This window comes from Pongo abelii, chromosome 13 (genome assembly GCF_028885655.2).
Source record: "Pongo abelii isolate AG06213 chromosome 13, NHGRI_mPonAbe1-v2.0_pri, whole genome shotgun sequence".
In the NCBI taxonomy this organism is placed as follows: domain Eukaryota; kingdom Metazoa; phylum Chordata; class Mammalia; order Primates; family Hominidae; genus Pongo; species Pongo abelii.
This window is the reverse complement of record NC_071998.2, coordinates 116,343,012-116,363,581: the sequence shown is the minus strand read 5'-3', so window position 1 is coordinate 116,363,581 and position 20,570 is coordinate 116,343,012. Positions and strand designations below refer to the sequence as shown.

The 20,570-nt window shown below is 41.2% G+C and overlaps 1 protein-coding gene across 3 annotated transcripts in view; it reads left to right on the top strand.

Annotated features, from left to right (window-relative positions):
• Window positions 1-20,570, top strand: part of SCAI (suppressor of cancer cell invasion) — a 188,277-nt gene that overhangs the window by 63,344 nt on the left and 104,363 nt on the right. For 2 of the 3 annotated variants that reach the window (XR_008509997.2, XM_024252813.3), the window contains exon 3: window positions 12,727-12,795. The exons of the other annotated variant lie outside the window; for it this stretch is intronic. Coding sequence is in view for 1 of the 2 variants with exons in the window: in XM_024252813.3 (XP_024108581.1) it covers window positions 12,727-12,795 (69 nt within the window). In the remaining variant the exon portion in view is untranslated. The remainder of the gene's footprint in view (window positions 1-12,726; window positions 12,796-20,570) is intronic. 3 annotated transcript variants of the gene reach the window in all.

The following is a 20,570-nucleotide window of genomic DNA, read 5'->3' as shown; positions in this document are numbered from 1 at the left end:
TCCAAGAAAAGCTTATTATATAGGAAAATAGAGGAAACTATTATCAAAATAGATGAATATCAAAAATAGATGAATCAAGCAATTGCAAGAAAAGCTTATTATATATGAAAATAGAGGAAACTACCAGATAAAACGAAGAATTGAAAGTTTTTTGATTTTTGGTTTTTCTTACATTTTAGAGACAGGGTCTTGCTCTATCCCCCAGGCTGGAGTACAGTGGTGCAATTATGGCTCACTTGAACTCCTGGGCTGAAGTGATCCTCTTGCCTCAGATTCCCAAGTAGCTGGGGCTACAGGTGTGCACCACCACATCCACCTAATTTTTAGATTTTTTATAGGAGTCTCACTATGTTTCCCAGGCTGGTCTCAAACTCCCAGGCTCAAGTGACTCTCCTGCCTTGGCCTCTCAAAGCACTGGGATTGTAAGTGTGAGCCACTGTGGCCGGCCTAAGAATGGGAAGCTGTTGATGCTGGCAGTCTAGGGGTGGTGGGGGGAAGGGTGAACCAGCAGACTACTGTCTTTATGTGTTTGTGGGTAATGTTGACTTTTTTTGAGACAGAGTTTCATTCTTATCGCCCAAGCTGGAGTGCAGTGGCGTGATCTCAGCTCACTGCAACCTCCACCTCCTGGGTTGAAGCGATTCTCCTGCCTCAGCCTCCTGAGTAGCTGGGATTACAGGCATGTGCCACTATGCCTGGCTAATTTTTTGTATTTTTGGTAGAGATGTGGTTTCACCATATTTGCCAGGCTGGTCTTGAACTCTTGACCTTAGGTGATCCGCCCACCTCGGCCTTCCAAAGTGCTGGGATTAGAGATGTAAGCCAACACGCCCAGCCTAATGTTGACTTTTTTATTGTTTATATATTATTTTGACAAAAATAAAAGTTAACTATGAGAAAAGAAAAATAGAAATATAAGCAATCCAAAAAAGTGAAGACAACTCACAAAAAGGAATAATGTATTTGCAAATCATTTATCTGGCAAGGTGTTTTTATCTAGAATGTGTAATGAACTCTTAAAATGAAATAATAAAAAGAAAACCCATTAAAAAAATACACCAAAGGCTGGGTGCGGTGGCTTACGCCTGTAATCCCAGCACTTTGGGAGGCGGTGCGGTGGGGGGTGGATCACTTGCGGTCAGGAGTTCGAGTCCAACCTGGCCAACATGGTGAAACACTGTCTCTACTAAAAATACAAAAATTAGCCAGGCGTGGTGGCAGTTGCCTATAATCTCAGCTACCTGGGAGGCCGAGGCACGAGAATAGCTTGAACTTAGGAGGCAGAAGTTGTAGTGAGTCAAGATTGCACCACTGGACTCCAGCCTGGGTGACAGAGCAAGACTCCGTCTCAAAAATAAATAAATAAATAAATAAATAAATATCAAGTATCTGAGTAGACATTTCTTCAAAGGAAATATACAAAGCCCCAATAAACACATGAAAAGCCATTAGGGAAATCCAAATCTCTCTAGACAGATAATAACAAGTGTTGTTGAGGATGTGGAGAAGTACAATACTCCATATATTGCTGCATGTGTGAAATGGTACCTTCACTTTGGAAAATAGTCTGGTAGCGCCTAACAAGGTTAACATAGAGTTGTCAGATGACCCAGCAATTCTACTAGGAGGTATACCCCCAGAAGAAATGAAAACATGTCTCTACAAAATCTTGTAGACAAATATTTGTAGCAGTATTCTTCATAGTAGCCAAAAAGTGAAAGTCTGTTCATCAACTGATGAAAGGAGAAACAAAATTGGGCATATCCATACAATAGAGTATTACAAGGAAAAACAAATATCACCAATCAGTTACTGCTTAAAGAAAAAGTAACTTTTCTTTCTCTTTTGAGGAAAAGTTTATTCTTTTCTTACCTATCATGCATCCAATTTATTGTAGACAAAACATGAAATGTAGGGAAGCAGAATTGTCACGGAATAGATCATATGACCATATGAGTGGGGACTGGCTCTGTCACCCAAGCTGGAGTGCAGTGGCACTCCCACCTTACCTTCCCGAGTAGGTGAGACTACAGGCACACACCACCACGCCTGGCTGATTTTTTCATTTTTTTGTAGAAAAATGGAGTTTCTGCTGGGCGTGGTGGCTCACGCCTGTAATCCCAGCACTTTGGGAGGCCAAGGCGGGTGGATCACCTGAGGTCAGGAGTTCGAGACCAACCTGGCCAACATGGTGAATGAAACCCCGTCTCTACTAAAAATTTGCATTGGCCAGGTGTGATGGCACTTGCCTGTAGTCCCAGCTACTAGGGAGGCTGAGGCAGGAGAATCGCTAGAAACCGGGAGGCAGAGGGTTGCAGTGAGCTGAGATCACGCCACTGCACTCCAGCCTGGGTGACAGAGTGAGACACTGTCTCAAAAAAAAAAAGAAAAAAAGAAAAGAAAAGAAAAATGGTGTTTTTCCATGATGTTGGCCAGACTGGTCTCAAACTCTTGAACTCAAACAATTTGCCTGCCTCGACCTCCCAAAGTGCTGGGATTACAGAGGTGAGCCACCGCCCAGCCATCCATGTTTCCTTTTTCTTTCTTTCTTTTTTTGGAAGTGCAGGCCACACAGTTTTGTGTTGTTGTTGTTGTTGTTGTTTTTGAGATGGCTTCTCACTCACTCTGTGGCCTAGGCTGGAGTACAGTGGTGCAATCTTGGCTCACTACAACCTCTGCCCCCTGGGTTCAAGCGATTCTCCTATCTCAGCCTCCTGAGTAGCTGGGATTACAGGCACGTGCTACCACGCCTGGCTAATTATTGTATTTTTAGTAGCAATGGGGTCTCACCATGTTGGCCAAGCTGGTCTGGAACTCCTGACCTCAAGTGATCTGCCTGCCTCAGCCTCCCAAAGTGCTGGGATTACAGGTATGAGCCACCACGCCTGGCCCATAAGTATCTTTCAATGAGTTATTTTTATTGTTGTTGTTCTGCTTAGTACAGATTAACCCAACATTTGATGACTAACAGCCTTCTGTCAGAGTATGCTGAGATGTTGCTCGAGTGTCCCCTCATGATTTTCATGTTGTTTGTATTTATACTACATACACAGACTGTTGGCCACTGTTGCTCTCATCTTTGTATATGATCGATCAACAAGGAAATGTCTGTTGGCTGGGTGTGGTGGCTCACACCTGTAATCCCAGCACTTTGGGAGGCCGATGAGAGTGGATCGCTTGAGGTCAGGAGTTCGAGACCAGCCTGGCCAACATGGTGAAACCTCATCTCTACTAAAAATACAACAAAGCCAGGCGTGGTGGCTCACGCCTATAATCCCAGCACTTTGGGAGGCCGAGGCGGTTGGAAAATTTGAGGTCAGGAGTTCAAGACCAGCCTGGTCAGCATGGTGAAACCCTGTCTCTACTAAAAATACAAAATTAGCCGGGCATGGTGGCACATGCCTGTCATCCCAGCTACTTGGGAGGCTGAGGCAGGAGAATCACTTGAACCTGGAGGCGGAGGTTGTTGTGAGCGGAGATTGTGCCACTGCACTCCAGCCTGGGCAACAGGAGCGAAACTCCATCTCAAAAAAAAAAAAAAAAAAAAATTAACTGGGCGTGGTGGTGCATGCCTGTAATCCCAGCTACTTGGGAGCCTGAGGCAGGAGAATTGCTTAAACCTGGGAGTAGAGGTTGCTGTGAGCCGGGAGATCATGCCACTCACAGAGTAAGTGAGAAGCTGTCTCAAAAAAAAAAAAAGAAAAAGAAAAAATGAAACATCTATGTGGCCTGCACTTCTTTACAGACTAAATAGAAATATAGAGCTAATAGCTTGCTGATTGGTGATTGAGGCTTTTGCCTACATATCTTGTTTCCTCTTGAGTTTTGGTGTTATAAATAAATGGTGATTTAAATGAAACTACATTGTATTTTCTGCCTCTGTGAGTTCTCTACTGGAGACAGTTTGAATGAATTGTTAGGAGTAGGCGGCTTTGAGTCATGCTTCCTTACATCCGTCTCCAGATTCATATTTTGGATGCTTTCTTTCATTTTGTGTATTTTTGTATTTCCTGCCCCATTAGCTTCATAAATAGTCATTCCATGCATCTTGTTTATATGTATTGTTTTTAGATAACCAACTAACTGGACCTTAGGTTTTCATCTTTTATTTTTTTTTGAGATGGAGTTTCACTCTTGTTGCCCAGACTGAAGTGCAGTGGTGTGATCCTGCAACCTCCGCCTCCTGGATTCAAGCGATTCTCCTGCCTCAGCCTCCCGAGTGGCTGGGATTACAGGCATGCGCCACCATGCCTGGCTAATTTTCTATTTTTAGTAGAAACGGGGTTTCACCATGTTGGTCAGGCTGGTCTCGAACTCCTGACTTCAGGTGATCCGCCCACCTCGGCCTCCCAAAGTGTTGGGATTACAGGCATGAGCCACCGTCCCTGGCCAGTTTTTCATATTAATAATATAAGAGTTTAGATTTCATTGGGCTTGTATTTAAATTAGATCAAGTTTGGATTTGGGAACCAGCATAACTGCAAGCCTGGAAATCCTTAGGAGATTCTCTCTGTTCTTTGCCACTGAGAGAAGTACTAACTATTCTGAAAATAAGGCAGAATGAGGCCAGGCTCACACCTGTAATCCAAACACTTTGGGAGGCCGAGGATCACTTGAGGTCAGGAGTTCGAGACCAGCTTGGCCAACATGGTGAGACCCCCATCTCTACTAAAAATACAATAATTAGCCAGGCATGGTGGTGCACTCCTGTAATCCCAGCTACTCAGGAGGCTGAGGCAGGAGAATCGCTTGAACCTGGGAGGTGGGGGTTGTAGTGAGCCAAGATTGTGCTGCTGCACTCCAACCTGAGTGACAGAGCGAGACTCTTTTTTTTTTTTTTGATATGGAGTCTCGCTCTGTCACCCAGGCTGGAGTGCAGTGGCGCGACCTTGGCTCGCTGCAACCTCTGCCTGTCGGGTTCAAGCAATTTTCCTGCCTCAGCCTCCTGAGTAGCTGGGACTACAGGTGCGTGCCAGCCACCACACCTGGCTAATTTTTTGTATTTTTAGTAGAGACGGGGTTTCACCGTGTTAGCCAGGACGATCTCAATCTCTTGACCTCGTGATCTGCCCACCTCGGCCTCCCAAAGTGGTGGGATTACAGGCATGAAGGCATGAGCCACCGCGCCCGGCAACTCTATCTTTAAAAAAAAAAAAAAAAAGGAGAACGAGAGTGCTTAGGGAAATTGAGAGCATTTGGAAGAATAGGAAGAATAGAAGCCTGCAGTCTGTGAGTGAAATGTGAGGGTATTTGACTAACCATACAGGGAAAAAAACCTTTCAGAGTAATTAAATCCTGTACTCTTCATTTTATTTACACATTTATTTATTTTTATTTTTGTTTTTCTTTTTTATCTTTACATTACATTGACCAGGCTGGTCATGAACTCCTGACCTTGTATAAGTGTCTTTTTGCTGCATAAAAAGAGTCATAGGATAGACATTGCTCCAAAGAAGACATACAAATGGCCAATAAGCAGGTGAAAAGATGCTCAACATCACTTGTCATTAGAGAAATGCAAATCAAAACTACACTCATTTATATGGCTGCTATCAAGAAGGTATAATAGTAATAAATAGAAAATAACAAGTGTTGAGAAACATGGAGAAGTTGGAGCTCTTGTGCATTGTTGGTGGGACTATAAAATGATACAGCCACTGTGGAAAACAATATGGCAGTTCCTCAAAAAATTAAAAATAGAATCCTCATATGATCCAGCAATTCTACTTCTAGGTTTATATCCAAAAGAATTGAGAGCAGGTTCTTGATGAGATATTTGTATACCCATGTTCATAGCAGCATTATTCACGGTAGTTATAACATGGCAGCAACCCGTGTGTCCATCAGTGGATGAATGGAGAAGCAAAATATGGCATATAAAAACAAGGGCATATTATTCAGCCTTAAAAAGGAAGGAAATACCGATATATGCTACACCATGAATGGATCATGAGGACATAATGCCAAGTGAAGTAAGCTGGACACAAAAAGACAAATACTATATGATTCCACTTACATGATATTCTTAGAGTAGTCAAACCTATCGACAGAAAGTAGATTGGTGGCTGCCAGGGGCTAGGAGGAGGGGAAATTGGGGAGTTATTATGTAATGGGTATAGAATTTCAGTTTTACAAGATGAAAATGGAGATGGATGGTGGTGATGGCTATACAACACTATGGATGTGTTCAATACCACTGAACTGTACACTTAGAAATGGTTAAGATGGTAAATATGTATATTTTACCACAATAAAAAAGTAAATAAGTCAGGAATAAATTTTTAAAAGCTATTTTCTACATTTTTCAATTTTTTCTGTTTTATTTCTTCATTTATACTCTCAGTTATTAAACACTGTTTGCTTCATTGTTATTTTTGTACATTGGAATGATATAATTCTTAATACAGTTACTTGAGTAAGAGAAGAAATTTTTAATGTAACTATATCTTTTCTCAGTAATAAGAATCTCTACTATCTCACGCCTGTAATCCCAGCACATTGGGAGGCCAAGGCGGGCGGATCATGAGGTCAGGAGATCGAGACCATCCTGGCCAACATGGTGAAACCCCATCTCTACTATAAATACAAAAATTAGCTGGGTGTGGTGGTGCCCACCTGTAGTCCCAGCTACTCAGGAGGCTGAGGCAGGAGAACCGCTTGAACCTGGGAGGCAGAGGTTGCGGTGAGCCGAGATTGCGCCACTGCACTCCAGCCTGGTGACAGAGCAAGACTGTCTCAGGAAAAAAAAAAAAAAAAAAAGAATATCTACTATCCCCTGTCTCTTGCCCTCTTTAGTTTTCCCTTCTGGCACTGGCATTGAAACAAATTCGTGCAGATCTGTGTGCCTTAAGCAGTGAAAGTAATTTGTTCTTTTGCCCTGAACACCTCCTGCTAATCAGAACTTAGTTGCCTCAATAAGTACAGACTAATTATACCGGTGTGCACTAGAGAAAATGCAGAATACAGCAAGCGGAGCCAACATTTACTCTGATTAACCAACACTCCTTTTGCTCTGTGTATCAAGCAATTGTGTGTTCTCTTTTTTTCCTGCCTTTTTTCCCTTTCACTGCAGTGCTTTCTGCTAGGTTGTGCTATGTCTCAGTTGAATTACTGCTGGAATTTGTGTAGTTGTGTGTGTTAGATAAACATCTCTCTTTTTCTATATTTGATAGGCAAAATGATGTCTTTATAGTCTTGTGGGCAATATTTTACAAATGGCCTTCTGGCAGTGTATCATTGCTGCTCCATGCCAAAACTCCTTTGGCTTCCTTTTCTTAAACTCTCTGTCCTCATGGTATTATTCAGTTTCTTTATACATTGATCAACAAGAAGTTTGGTACCTATGCATTTCTCTTTTCATTATTATTATAGCATGTAACTTTTTTTCTTTGAGTTAGAGTCTCATTCTGTCACCCAGGCTGTAGTGCAGTGGCACAGTCATGTTCATTGCAGCCTAGAACTCCTGAGCTCAAGTGATCCTTCCACCTCAGCCATCCTAATAGCTAGGACTATAGGCACACAACACCATGCCAGGCTAATTTTTCAAAAAAATTTTTATAGAGATAGAGTCTTGTGATAGTATATTAGTCTATTTTCACACGGCTAATAAAGACACACCTGAGACTGGGTGATATAAAGGAAAAGAAGTTTAATGGACTCACACCTCCATGTAGCTAGGAGGCCTCACAATCATGGTGGAAGGTGAAAAGCACATCTTACATGGTGGCAGGCAAGAGAGAAAATGAGAACCAAGCGAAAGGGGTTTCCTCTTATAAAACCATCAGATCTTGTGAGACTTATTCACTACCGTTGAGAACAGTATGGGGGAAACCGCCCCCATGATTCAATTATCTCCCACTGGGTCCCTCCCACAACACATGGGAATTATGGGAGCTACAATTCAAGATGCGATTTGGATAGGGACACAGCCAAACCATATCAGATATTGCCCAAGCTAGTCTTGAACTCTTGGCCTCAAGTGATCCTCCTACCTTGGGACTACAGGCATGAGATTACAGGCGTGAGCCACCATGCCTGGCCTTGTAATTTAACCTCAGTAACATGTTGGAATAAGACAAAAAGATTGTTTTGGCCTGGTGTGGTGGCTCACGCTTGTAATCCCAGCACTTTGGGAGGTCGAGGTAGGTGGATCACTTGAGGTCAGGAGTGCTAGACCAGCCTGGCCAACATGGTGAAAACCTGTCTCTACTAAAAATACAAAAACTAGTTGGGTTTGGTGGCAGGTTCCTGTAATCCCAGCTACTCGGAGGCTGAGGCAGGAGAATTGCTTGAATCCTGGAGGTTGAGCTTGCTATGAGCTGAGATTGCGCCACTGCAGTCAAGCCTGGGCAACAGGGTGAGACTATGTCTCAAAAAAAAAAAAAAAAAAAAAAGATTGTTTTTAGAAAATAATTTGTGTATAATTCATGGTAATTTTATGCTATCCTTGATACATGAAGATGCTTCACACTGTGGTAAGGACCAGCTTTTAGAGCTCTGTCATTTGTTCCCATTATAGGAATGCCATCTGTACCAAGTGGTAGCTATTCTGTTTATACTGAATATGGCAAAACCATCATCATCACCCCTCATATATACACACATATTCAACACTTTCTGTACTTGGTATTTTTCAATTTATACTGTTTCGCAGTGTATTTGCAACTAACAATTTCATGGTATAGTGGAATTTATAGCACAGTTTCATATCTGTTCATTTTATTGTCCAACAACTTTAAGAGCTAGGTATTATTAATATTCCCTTTTTACAGCTGAGACATGTGATAGTATTTTATGCTCATGCTTAATTATACAGCCATTCCATCTCTTTGTATGTTTTTTAAAAATATGAGCTCATGGTCGGGCATGGTGGCTGACGCCTGTAACCTCAGCACTTTGGGAGACCGAGGTGGGCAGATCACCTGAGGTGAGGAGTTCGAGACCAGCCTGGCCAACATGGCGAAACCACATCTCTACTAAAAGTACAAAAATCAGCCGGGTATGGTGGTGGGCGCCTGTAATCCCAGCTACTCAGGAGGCTAAGGCAGAAGAATTGCTTGAACCTGGGAGGCAGAGGTTGCAGTGAGCCGAGATCAGGCAACTGCACTCCAGCCTGGGTGACAAGAGTGAGACTCCGTCTCAAAAAAAAAAAAAAGGCCAGGTGCAGTGGCTGACGCCTGTAATCCCAGCACTTTGGGAGGCTGAGGCGGGCGGATCACAAGGTCAGGAGGTTGAGACCATCCTGGCTGACATGGTGAAACCCCGTCTCTACTAAAAATACAAAAAAATTAGCTGGGCTTGGTGGCGGGGCGCCTGTAGTCCCAGCTACTTGGGAGGCTGAGGCAGGAGAATGGCGTGAGCCCAAGAGGCGGAGCTTGCAGTGAGCCGAGATGACGCCACTGGACTCCAGCCGGGGCAACAGAGCAAGACTCCATCTCAAAAAAAAAAAAAAAAATCTAAGCTCATAACAAAATGATCCCTTTCTTAGCATGTGATTTCCATAAATGCTCTCCTTCCTTTGTCAGAATAAATTTTTTTGTTTTTTAATTTTTTTTTTCTTGGGATGGAGTCTCGCTTTGTCTCCCAGGCTGGAGTGCAGTGGCATGATCTTGGCTCACTGCAACCTCTGCCTCTCAGGTTAAAGTGATTCTCCTGCCTCAGTCTCCCGAGTAGCTGGGGTTACAGGTGCGTGCCACCACGCCTGGCTAATTTTTTGTATTTTTAGTAGAGACAGGAGTTTCACCATGTTAACCAGGTTGGTCTTGAACTCCTGACCACAAGTTTTCCAACCGCCTTGGCCTCCCAAAGTGCTGGGATTATAGGCGTGAGCCACCGCACCTGGTCAAATTTTTTGTTATATTTTGATTTTCTTTCCTATGTACTTCCTTTCTTTTCTCTGCCTGTTTACCTTTTCAGTCTGATCACAGAGTTGTTCCTTATGTTTTTGAAACATCACTAACTGCGGAATAATAATGATGGTGATATTATATATTATGTAGTGTTTTCAAACTGATTTCACAGCTGAAACCTTATTTTTATCTTCACAACAGGTATCTGAGGTAAGCAAGCCAAGTGTACATTTATTTTTAATTTTTTTATTTAAAAAATTTAGAAAATAATCAAGATGGGGTTTTGCCATGTTATTCAGGCTGGTCTTGAACTCCTGGCTTCAAGCAGTCTGTCTGCCTTGGGCTGCCAAAGTGCTGGGATTAGAGGCATAAGCCACCATGCCCCACCTCTTTGTTTTTTGTTTTATTTTGTTTTTTTTTTGTTGTTGTTTTTCAGACAGGATCTCACTCTGTCACTCAGGTTGGAGTGTGGTGGCTCAGTCAGCTCACTGTAACCTCAAACTCCTGGGCTCAAGGGATCCTCCTGCCTCAGCTTCCCGAGTAGCTGGGACTACAGGTTCATGCCATCATGCCTGGCTAATTTTTAAATTTTTGTAGAGATGGGGTCTTGCTTTGTTGCCCAGGTTAGTCTTGAACATCTAGCCTCAAGCGATCCTCCTACCTTGGCCTCCCAAAGTGCTAGGATTACAGGTGTGAGCCACCATGCCTGGCTTTTAAACTTCTTGTTTTGCTGGATTAAAAACTTGCAATCAGAGTGTTAACTAAAGTTATTTTTGGTTAAAATCACATAACTAGTAAGTGTTAGCAACAGAAATACTCGGGCTTTTGGGTTATGCCAGGGCCCTTTCCACTGCCGTTATGACTCCACTTTATGCATGTTGGTATAATGTAATGCAGACTTAACATTATTTTCTCTCAAGATTTCTTTCAAACTTTCATATTACCAACCACTTACTCAGAATTCAATCCAGAGAGGCAGTTTTTCTTGTTGCTTTGTCAGAAACTTCCTATAAAAAGTAATTATCAACAAGGCAGGTCAATAATTTGCCAAATTTTCTTTACTCAGCAAAACACGTCTTTGAGCAGTTGTCCCCGCTCGTTGTTGTTTTGCTTGTTTGTCCATTTTGTAATCTGTGTAAGGACTCTATTGATGTGTTATGTATCTATGTATTAGTTTCCCAGGCCTGCTGTAAGAAATGAAAGGGTATTGAACTTCATTAGTTGTCAGAGAAATGCAAATTAAGACCAAAATGAGAAATGACAAGCTGGATGGCTTAAAACAACAGAAATGTATGCTTTCATAGTTCAGGAGGCCAGAATCCAAAATTAAGTGGTTGCAGAATTGGTTCCTTCTTAGCGGCTCAGAAGGGAAATCTGTTCCAGGCCTCTCTCCCGGCTTCTGATGGTTGCCAGTAATCCTTGGCGTTCCTTGGCTTGCAGCTGTGTGATTTTGATCTCTGCCTCCGTCTTCACGTGGCTGCCTTCCCTCTTGTCTGTCTTCACATGGCACTCTCCCTTCCCTGTGTGTGTCTGTCTTTGTGTCTCCTCTGCTCTTTAAGGACAGCAGTCACATTGTGTTCAGGGCCCACTCTACTCCAGCATGACGTCATCTTAACTTAGGCCGTAATTACATCTGCAAAACCCCTCTTTCCAAAGAAGGTCCTGTCCCATTCACAGGTACCAGAAGTTAGGACTTCAACATATCTTTTAAGGGGGACACAATTCAACCCATTAAAATATATGTTCTTTTTCCTTTGTCTCTACTTCTCTTCTTGTGATATGTTTACCCATGTGCTTCCCACAAGTGTCTGTTGAATTGATCTTGTTTATAGATTTCCAATCTCCCCACATAATTTATATATACAGTCGTGTTGCTTAACAACAGGGATATGTTCTGAGAAATGTGTCATGAGACAATTTTGTTGTGCAAATATCATAGAGGGTACTTACACAAACTAGATGGTATAGCCTTCCTACATACCTAGGCTTCATGGTATAGCCTGTTGCTCCTGGGCTGCAAACCTGTACAGCATGAAACTGTACTGAATACTGTTAGCAATTATACAATGTTAAGTACTTGTATATCCAAACATATCTAAACATAGAAATGGTGCAGTAAAAACACAATGTAAGAGGTTAAAAAATGGTTCCAAGCACAGGTGCATCTTTAAAAAAAATAAATAGGCCGGGTGCAGTGGCTCACACCTGTAATCCCAGCACTTTGGGAGGCCGAGGCAGGCGGATCACGAGGTCAGGAGATCAAGACCATCCTGGATAACACGGTGAAACCCCGTCTCTACTAAAAATACAAAAAATTAGCCAGGCACGGTGGCGGGCGCCTGTAGTCCCAGCTACTCAGGAGGCTGAGGCAGGAGAATGGTGTGAACCCGGGAGGCAGAGTTTGCAGTGAGCCGAGATCGTGCCACTGCACTCCAGCCTGGGAGATACAGCGAGACTCCATCTCAAAAAAATAAAAATAAAAATAAATAAATAAAATAAAAAATGGTATAACTATCAGGGCACTTACCATGAATGGAGCCTGCAGGACTGGAAGTTGCTGTGGGTGAGTCAGTGAGCAAGTGGTGAGTGAATGTGAAGGCCTAGGACATGACCATATACTTCTGTAGATTTTAGAATCACTGTACACTTAGGCTACACTAAATTGATTTAAAAATTTTTTCTTTGTTCTTGGGAATATAGAAATATACTTAACCTTTATATGTGTTGACCTTTTATCCAGAAACTTTGCTAAACTCATTGGTTAGTTCTGATAATTACATATAGATTCTTTTGAAATTTCTATGGAAATGTTCATGTTATGTACAAATAATAACAGCTTATATCTTTTTTGTTTTCTTTTTTTCTTTATTCAATACAGTATCAGAGGTTCTGGTGATAGCAGTCATTCACAATCTCAAGGGGAAAGATATCAACATTTCACTGAAAAGTATGATTTTTGCTATAGTTTTAAAATACATCTCCTTTATAAAATTAATGAAGCTTGCTTTCTATTCTTAGTTTGCTGAGTTGGTTTCTTTTTCTTAATTGTGAGCCAATGTTAAATTTTACCAAATGTGAGTTGTGCATCTGTTGAGCAATGGTAGTATGATTTTTGTCCTTCATTCTACTTGTGTGATAAATTACAGTGATTGATTTTCAAATATCAAACCAACTTTACATTCCTAAAATAAGTCCAATTTTGTCATGTCCTTTTTATATATTGCTGAATTGGACTTGCTAACATTTGGCTTCGTATATTTGCATCTATACTCATTAGTGAGAATGGCCTGTAATTTTGCTTTCTTATAATATCCCTGTTAGGGTTTGGTATCAAAATTATGTTGGTGTCATAAAATGAGCTGAGGAATGTTCCTTCTTCTCTATTCTGTAAGAGTTTATGTAAGATTGCCTCTTTTTCTTTTGTCTTCTTTAGATGTTTTTTATAAATTTGCCAGTGAAACAACCTGGGTGTGGAGTTTTCATTGTGGGTAGGCTTTCAATTAGGCTGTCAATATTTTAGTAGATCTAAAACTCTTCAAAATTTCTTTCTGTATCAGATTTAGCAAAAAGTGTTTTTCTCAATGTTTGTCTGTTTTACTTAAATGTTCACGTTGATGCCATTAAGTTATTTATAATATTCCTTTCGTGATCTTTTTGTTTTCAGCAGTGATACTCCTTTTTTTTCATTCTTGATATTAGTTATTCTCTGTTGTTGTTGTTTTCTCCCCGTGGGTTATTCTTGCCAGGGTTTTATTAGTCTTCTTAAAGAACTAACTTTATTTTGTTGACTTTGTTGTGTTTCTTATTTAATTAATTTCATCTGTGTAAGTTTATTGCCCTCTATTTTCTTTGGATTTAATTGGCTGCTCTTATTGGCTGTTCATTTCCTAACCTCTTTTTAAATGTATGTGTTTAAAGGCCAGCCATTTCTCTCTAAGCATAGAATTATCTGTATCTTTAAGCTTTAATTTTCATTGTGAATCAGTTCAGAATGTTTTCTACTTTTCATTATGATGTTTTTTGACCCGTGAATTATTTACATGGATATTTCTTAATTTCCAAACATGCGAATTTTTTTTTTTTTTTTTTTTGAGATGGAGTTCCACTCTGTCGCCCAGGGTAGAGTGCAGTGGCACGATCTTGGCTCACTGCAACCTCCGCCTCCTGGGTTCAAGTGATTTTCCTGCCTCAGCCTCCCAAGTAGCTGAGATTACAGGCACCCACCCCCATGCCCAGCTAATTTTTGTATTTTTAGTAGAGATGGGATTTCACTATGTTGGCCAGTCTGGTCTCGAACTCCTGACCCCAGGTGATCTGCCCACCTCAGCCTCCCAAAGTGCTGAGATTACAGGTATGAGCCACTGTGCCCAGCTGAGAATTTTTTTAGTAATATTTTGGCTATTGATTTCTCACTTAACTTGCAGTGTGGTCAGAAGGCATACTGTAATTTTAATTATTTGTGACATGTAGGGACTTGGTTTATATCTAGCATAGAATTAGTATTTATTTACTTATTTATTTGAGATGGAGTATGAGAATTAGTATTAATTAATTAATTAATTAATTTGAACCACAGCACCCGTCTAGAATTGGTCTTTATGATTGCTCCATGGGTATGTGAATAAAAAAGACATATTCTGCAGTTTGTAGATGTGTGGTTCTCTGTATTTCAGTTAGGTCAACTTTATTAATGGGGATTTTAAAAATCCTACTATCGTTAGTCTTTTTTTATGATTCTTTTGTTACTGAGGGATATGTTCTAAAATTTCCCATTATGATTGTGGATTTGTCTGTTTCTTCGTTTAGTTTTATCCAGTTTTGTTTATATATTTTGAGGCTATGTTATTAGGTGCATATGATTTTTAGAAATATATTGAATTGGCTGGGCGCGGTGGCTCACGCCTGTAATTCCAGCACTTTGGGAGGCCGAGGCAGGGGGATAACCTGAGGTCCAGAGTTCAAGACCAGCCTGGCCAATATGGTGAAACCCCGTCTCTACTAAAAATACAAAACTTAGCTGGGCATGGTGGTGCATGTCTGTAATCCCAGCTACTTGGGAGGCTGAGGCAGGAAAATCACTTGAACCTGGGAGATGGAGGTTGCAGTAAGCCAAGATCCCGCCATTGCACTTCAGCCTGGGTGATAAGAGTGAAACTCTGTCTCAAAAAAAAAAAAAAAAAAAAAAAGATAAAAGGGATATATTGAATTGAACACTTTGTCACTAGGGAATATTCTTCTCATCTATATTGATTTTTTTTTTTTTGGGGGGGGACTTAAAGTCAGTGTCGCCTGATAATAGCGTAGCTACACTTCTTCCCTTTTGGTTGATGTTTCAAGGTATGTATTTTCCATACTTTGACTTTCAACCTTTTTCAATCTTTTACTCGTGTATCAGTTTTTTTTTCTTAAATCCAATCTGATAGACTTCATCATTAAATTTTATTACTTAGTTCATTAAAATATATTGTAGCTACTGACATATTGTGTTTTAATTTTACTGTTACACTCTTTGCCTTCCATTTGTCCTGTCTTTTCTATATTCATTCTTTTTTTTTTTTTCCCTCCTTTGAGATTGATTCTCACTCTGTCACCTAGGCTAGAGTGCAGTGGTGCGATCTTGGCTCACTGCAACCTTCACTTCTGAGTGGCTGGGATTACAGGTGTGTGCCACCATGCCTATCTAATTTTTGTATTTTTAATAGAGATGAGGTTTTGCCATGTTGGCCAGGCTGGTCTCGAACTCCCAATCCAAGTGATCCGCCCACCTCAGCCTCCCAAAATGCTGGGATTACAGGCGTGAGCTACCGCGCTGGAACTAATCTTGCGTTTTTCTGGGGTGGGGTGGGGGGTTATAATTAAAACCATTCTATTGTTTGACTTCATTAGTACTTATACAGTGTTTTACCTTTTTTTTTTTTTTTTTTTTTTTTTTTTGAGATGGAGTCTCACTCTGACACCAGGCTGGAGTGCACTGGTGCCATCTGGACTTACTGCAACCTCCTACTCCCTGGTTCAAGTGATTCTCTTGCCTCAGCCTCCCAAGTAGCTGAGATTACAGGCACGTGCCACTATGCCCAGCTAATTTTTGTATTTTTAGTAGAGACAGGGTTTCACCATGTTGGCCAGGCTGGTCTTGATCTCCTGACCTCATGATCCACCCATCTTAGCCTCCCAAAGTGCTGGGATTACAGGTGTGAGCCCCTGCACCCGGCCTTTTTTTGTTTGTTTGTTTGTTTTTTGCAATTTTGGCTCACTGCAACCCCCGCCTCCCAGATTCAAGCGATTCTCCTACCTCAGCCTCCTGAGTAGCTGGGATTACAGGCGTGTGCCACCACACCCGGCTAATTTTTGTATTTTTAGTAGAGATGGGGTTTCACCATATTGGTCAGGCTGGTCTCGAACTCCTTTGACCTCGTGATCTGCCCACTTTGGCCTCCCAAAGTGCTGAGATTACAGGCATGAGCCACTGCGCCCAGCCTGCTTTTTTTTTTTTTTTTTTTTTTTTAAGATTTTAATATAGAGACTGGGCTGGGCACAGTGGCCCATGCCTATAAATAGCACTTTGGGAAGCTGAGGCAGGAGGATTAGTTGAGTCCATGAGTTTGAGACCAACCTGGGCAACATGGGGAGACCATGTCTCTATAAAAAAATACAAAAATTTAGCCGAGCATGGTGGTGCGCCTGGAGACCCAGCTACGCAAGAGGTTGAGATGGGAGGATGGCTTGAGCCTGGGAAGTGGAGGTTGCAGTGAGCCATGATCATGCCACTGCACACCAGCCTGGGCAACATAGCGAGACCCTGTCTCCAAAAAAAAAAAAAAAAAAAATCTAGAGATTAAGGCATGCTTTCCTGACTTAAAATTTAGTATAAATTATTATTTTTGTCACTTTCAGAATAATGCAAGGACCTCAGCAAACTTTAACTCCATTTATTCCCCTTTCAATTAATAGACTAACATTTTTTTCCATTCTTCTGTAAAACGCATGCATATCTTCGTTTTATAATGTCAATATTTGCTTATATTTACCCATACGTTTCCTTTACCCTTGCTCTATATTTTTTTCCTATATCTCTACGTTTCTTTTTTTGATTATTTTCCTTTTACTTAAAGGACACTCTTCTTTTCCTTCTGTTCTGCTGGTGATGAATTCCATATATATTTTTTTCTTTTCTTTTCTTTGTTTCATTTCTTTCATTTTGGGCTGGGTCTTGCTCTGTTGCCTCCAGTGGTGTGCAGTGACACTGTTATAGCTCACTGCTACCTCAAACCCCTGTGCTCAAGCAGTCTTCCCACATCAGTCTCCTGAGTAGCTGGGACCACAGGTATGTGCCACCATGCCTGGCTAGCTTTTGCATTTTTTTGTAGAGTCAGGGTTTCACTGTGTTGCCTAGGCTGATCTCTAACTTCTGGATTCAAGTGATCTGCCCTTCTCAGCCTCCCAAGTGTTGGGATTACAGGCGTGAGCCACCGGGCCCAGCCTTGAACAATATTTTTTTAAGTTTAGGTTTTATATTACTTTGTCCAAAACTATTACCATAATCCATTTCAATTCATAAGACTGAAATAAATACTTGAGGTATTTGAAGTTCTATTGGAGGTTTAGTTGAAGAGCAAGAATAAATGTAACATGGGTTTAGCCCTTAAGGACTTTTTGTTTTTTGAGACGGAGTCTCGCTGTATGGCCCAGGCTGTAGTGCAGTTGCGCGATCTCTGCTCATTACAAGCTCCGCCTCCTGGGTTCATGCCATTTTCCTGCCTCAGCCTCCAGAGTAGCTGGGACTACAGGTGCCCGCCACCACGCCCAGCTAATTTTTTGTATTTTTAGTAGAGACGGGGTTTCATCGTGTTACCCAGGATGGTCTCGATCTCCTGACCTCATGATCTGCCTGCCTCAGCCTCCCAAAGTGCTGGGATTACAGGCATGAGCCACCGTGCCTGGCCAAGGACTTTATAATCTGGTATGACATGAGGCACAGGTTTCTGTAATATTAGAGTAGAATGTGATAAGTACCAGCTACAAGGAAGGATGGTATATTTATGAAATACTTGAATAGGAACACTGAGAAAGTCATGAAACACAAACTATTTGTCTTTTGCAACCTAGCTGTATTAGTCCATTTTCATGCTACTCATAAAGACATACCTGAGACTGGGAAGAAAAAGAGGTTTAATTGGACTTATAGGTCCACATGGCTGGGGAGGCCTCAGAATCATGATAGGAGGCGAAATGTGCTTCTTACATGGCAGTGGCAAGAGAAAATGAGGAGGAAGCAAAAGCGGACACCCCTGATAAAACCATCAGATCTCGTGAGACTTACTATCATGAGAATAACATGGGAAAGATGGCCCCATGATTCATTTACCTCCCCCTGGTTCCCTCCCACAACACATGGGAATTCTGGGATTTACAATTCAAGTTGAGATTTGGGTGGGCCAAACCATATCACTAGCACACTGAAAGATTTAAAAATATATATGATGATCTTTTTGATTATATATTCAGAATACCTGGCTGTTTGCAAGACAGTTGGAACTACTTTGAAGAAATATGCCACTCTGAAGATGTCTGCTGAGAATTATCTCCACAAACAATGCTTTTGCTAGGATTACATATTAATGCCATCTTTATGTTGCCATATGTCTTTATCAGTTTTCTTTCACTATCTGCCATGCTTTTTTTTTTTTCATACTAAGCCTTCTAAACCTGGCATATTTTACACTTATACCTCACATTTACTGCACATCTCAATTCAGAGTAGCCATGTTTCAAGTGCCAAATAGTGACAAATGGCTAATGACTACACTTTTGGACAATGTGTGTCTAGATGGTGAGATAGACTTTTCAAAAAACAAATAATTGTTATATTTGTTTAATTCTTTGTGAAGTAACTGAAGAAGGCCCTACTGACTTGATCAGAAGTAGGTGCCAGGGAGAGATTTAGATTTTCAAGGAAAGTTTTACTGAAAAGTTGTCGTTTGAATGCTGTCTTCAGCTATGAATATAAATTTGGTAGGTGTACAAAATAGGCCAGGGGAATAGCATGTAAATCATGATGCTGTATAAGAGTAGGATTTGTTCAGAGGCTTTCAAGTATTTCATTGTGGTCGGAGAATAGGTATGTGTGTGCTAGTGGAAGGTAAGACTGGAAAGATAGATTTTGAAGAATGTCAGATGCTAGTGATTCTTCACTAGTTCTTGTGTTATGAGTAATTTACCAGTAATGACAGTTAACCTCAGGATAAATTTTCTGAAGTGTAATTGATAGATCTAATAGAATGACCATTTAATGTCCCCTCATACATTCAGCGAAACTCATGGGTTTGAACTAATTTACACTGCCTCTAGCAACTATGCTGGTTTCAGTGCATATTCAACTGCTGTAATTAGTGTAGTTTTAATGTGCTCATTTTGCTGCATTAGGTTTGTATTTTGTTACTGTATTTTACTATGTTTGTATTTTGTTCACCAATTCATCATTGGTGGTTGAACATTTTTCTTATTAACATTGAAATTTACTCCTGTCTAGTCTTTAGACCGCATTCAGGCCTTACCAGTTGTCTCAATAACATCCTTTACAGCAGAAGGATCCAGGGGAGAATCAGGCGTTATACCTCAGTTTTCCCTTTTCTTTGAAGGAAAGTACTTGACATTTTTGAAGATTACAGGTTGGTTATTTTGTAGAATGTCCCCCAACTTGGTTTTGTCTGTTTCCTCATGATTAGACTCAGGCTACAGATCTTTGACAGGAACAATACTTCTGATCGCATGGGACTTTGATTTGTCTGATCACTAATGATGTTCACTTTGATCATTTGATCAAGGCAGTGTCTGCTGGGTTTTACTGCTGTGAAGTTACTTTTTCCCTTGGAAGTAATGTGTAGTTTATGGGGGAAGTATTCTGAAACTATCCCATTCACTACCACACTTTCCATTTATTCACTCATTTATTTATATCTATATTGATTCATGATTTCTTATTTTGTTCAGTAGGTTATAATCCCTTGCTATTACTATTGGTATTGATGCTGAAATTACCCTGTTTGGCCAGTGGGATCTCCTGTTTGGCCAGCTTGATCCTATGTCTTTTTGACATTCTTTAGCATTCCTTGAGCACTTTCTTTCTTACTACCGCAAGATATTCCACATTCATCGTGTACTTTTTCACCCCTGTGCTGTAATTAGTGAATTACAATTCTCCAGAGATGTCTGGTTCCTTTTATTGGAGAATGGTATTAGAGGCCAAGAGCTAGGTGCTAGAAACGTTCATACCACTGGGGAGGGAAGATGATCACTGCTCCAAGGCGCTCTCAGTAGATAGAATTACAGAGCTAGGGAGTATGCATCTGTGTGTGCTTATGTAGACACACACACCATGCATGTATGTCCATGTCTTCAGAAATCCATTAGTTCACTCATACTTACAGTTTATTTTTTTTGAAACGGAGTCTCGTTCTGTCACCCAGGCTGAAGTACAGTGGCATGATCTCAGCTCACCTCAACCTCTGCCTCCTGGATTCAAGTGATTCTCCTGCCTCAGCCTCCCAAGTAGCTGGGGACTGCAGGCGCACCCCACCATGCTGGGCTAATTTTTGTAATTTTTGGTGGAGACGAGTTTCACCATGTTGCCCAGGCTGGTCTCAAACTCCTGACCTCAAATGATCCGCCCACCTTGGCCTCCCAGAGTGCTGGGATTACAGGCATGAGCCACTGCACCTGGCC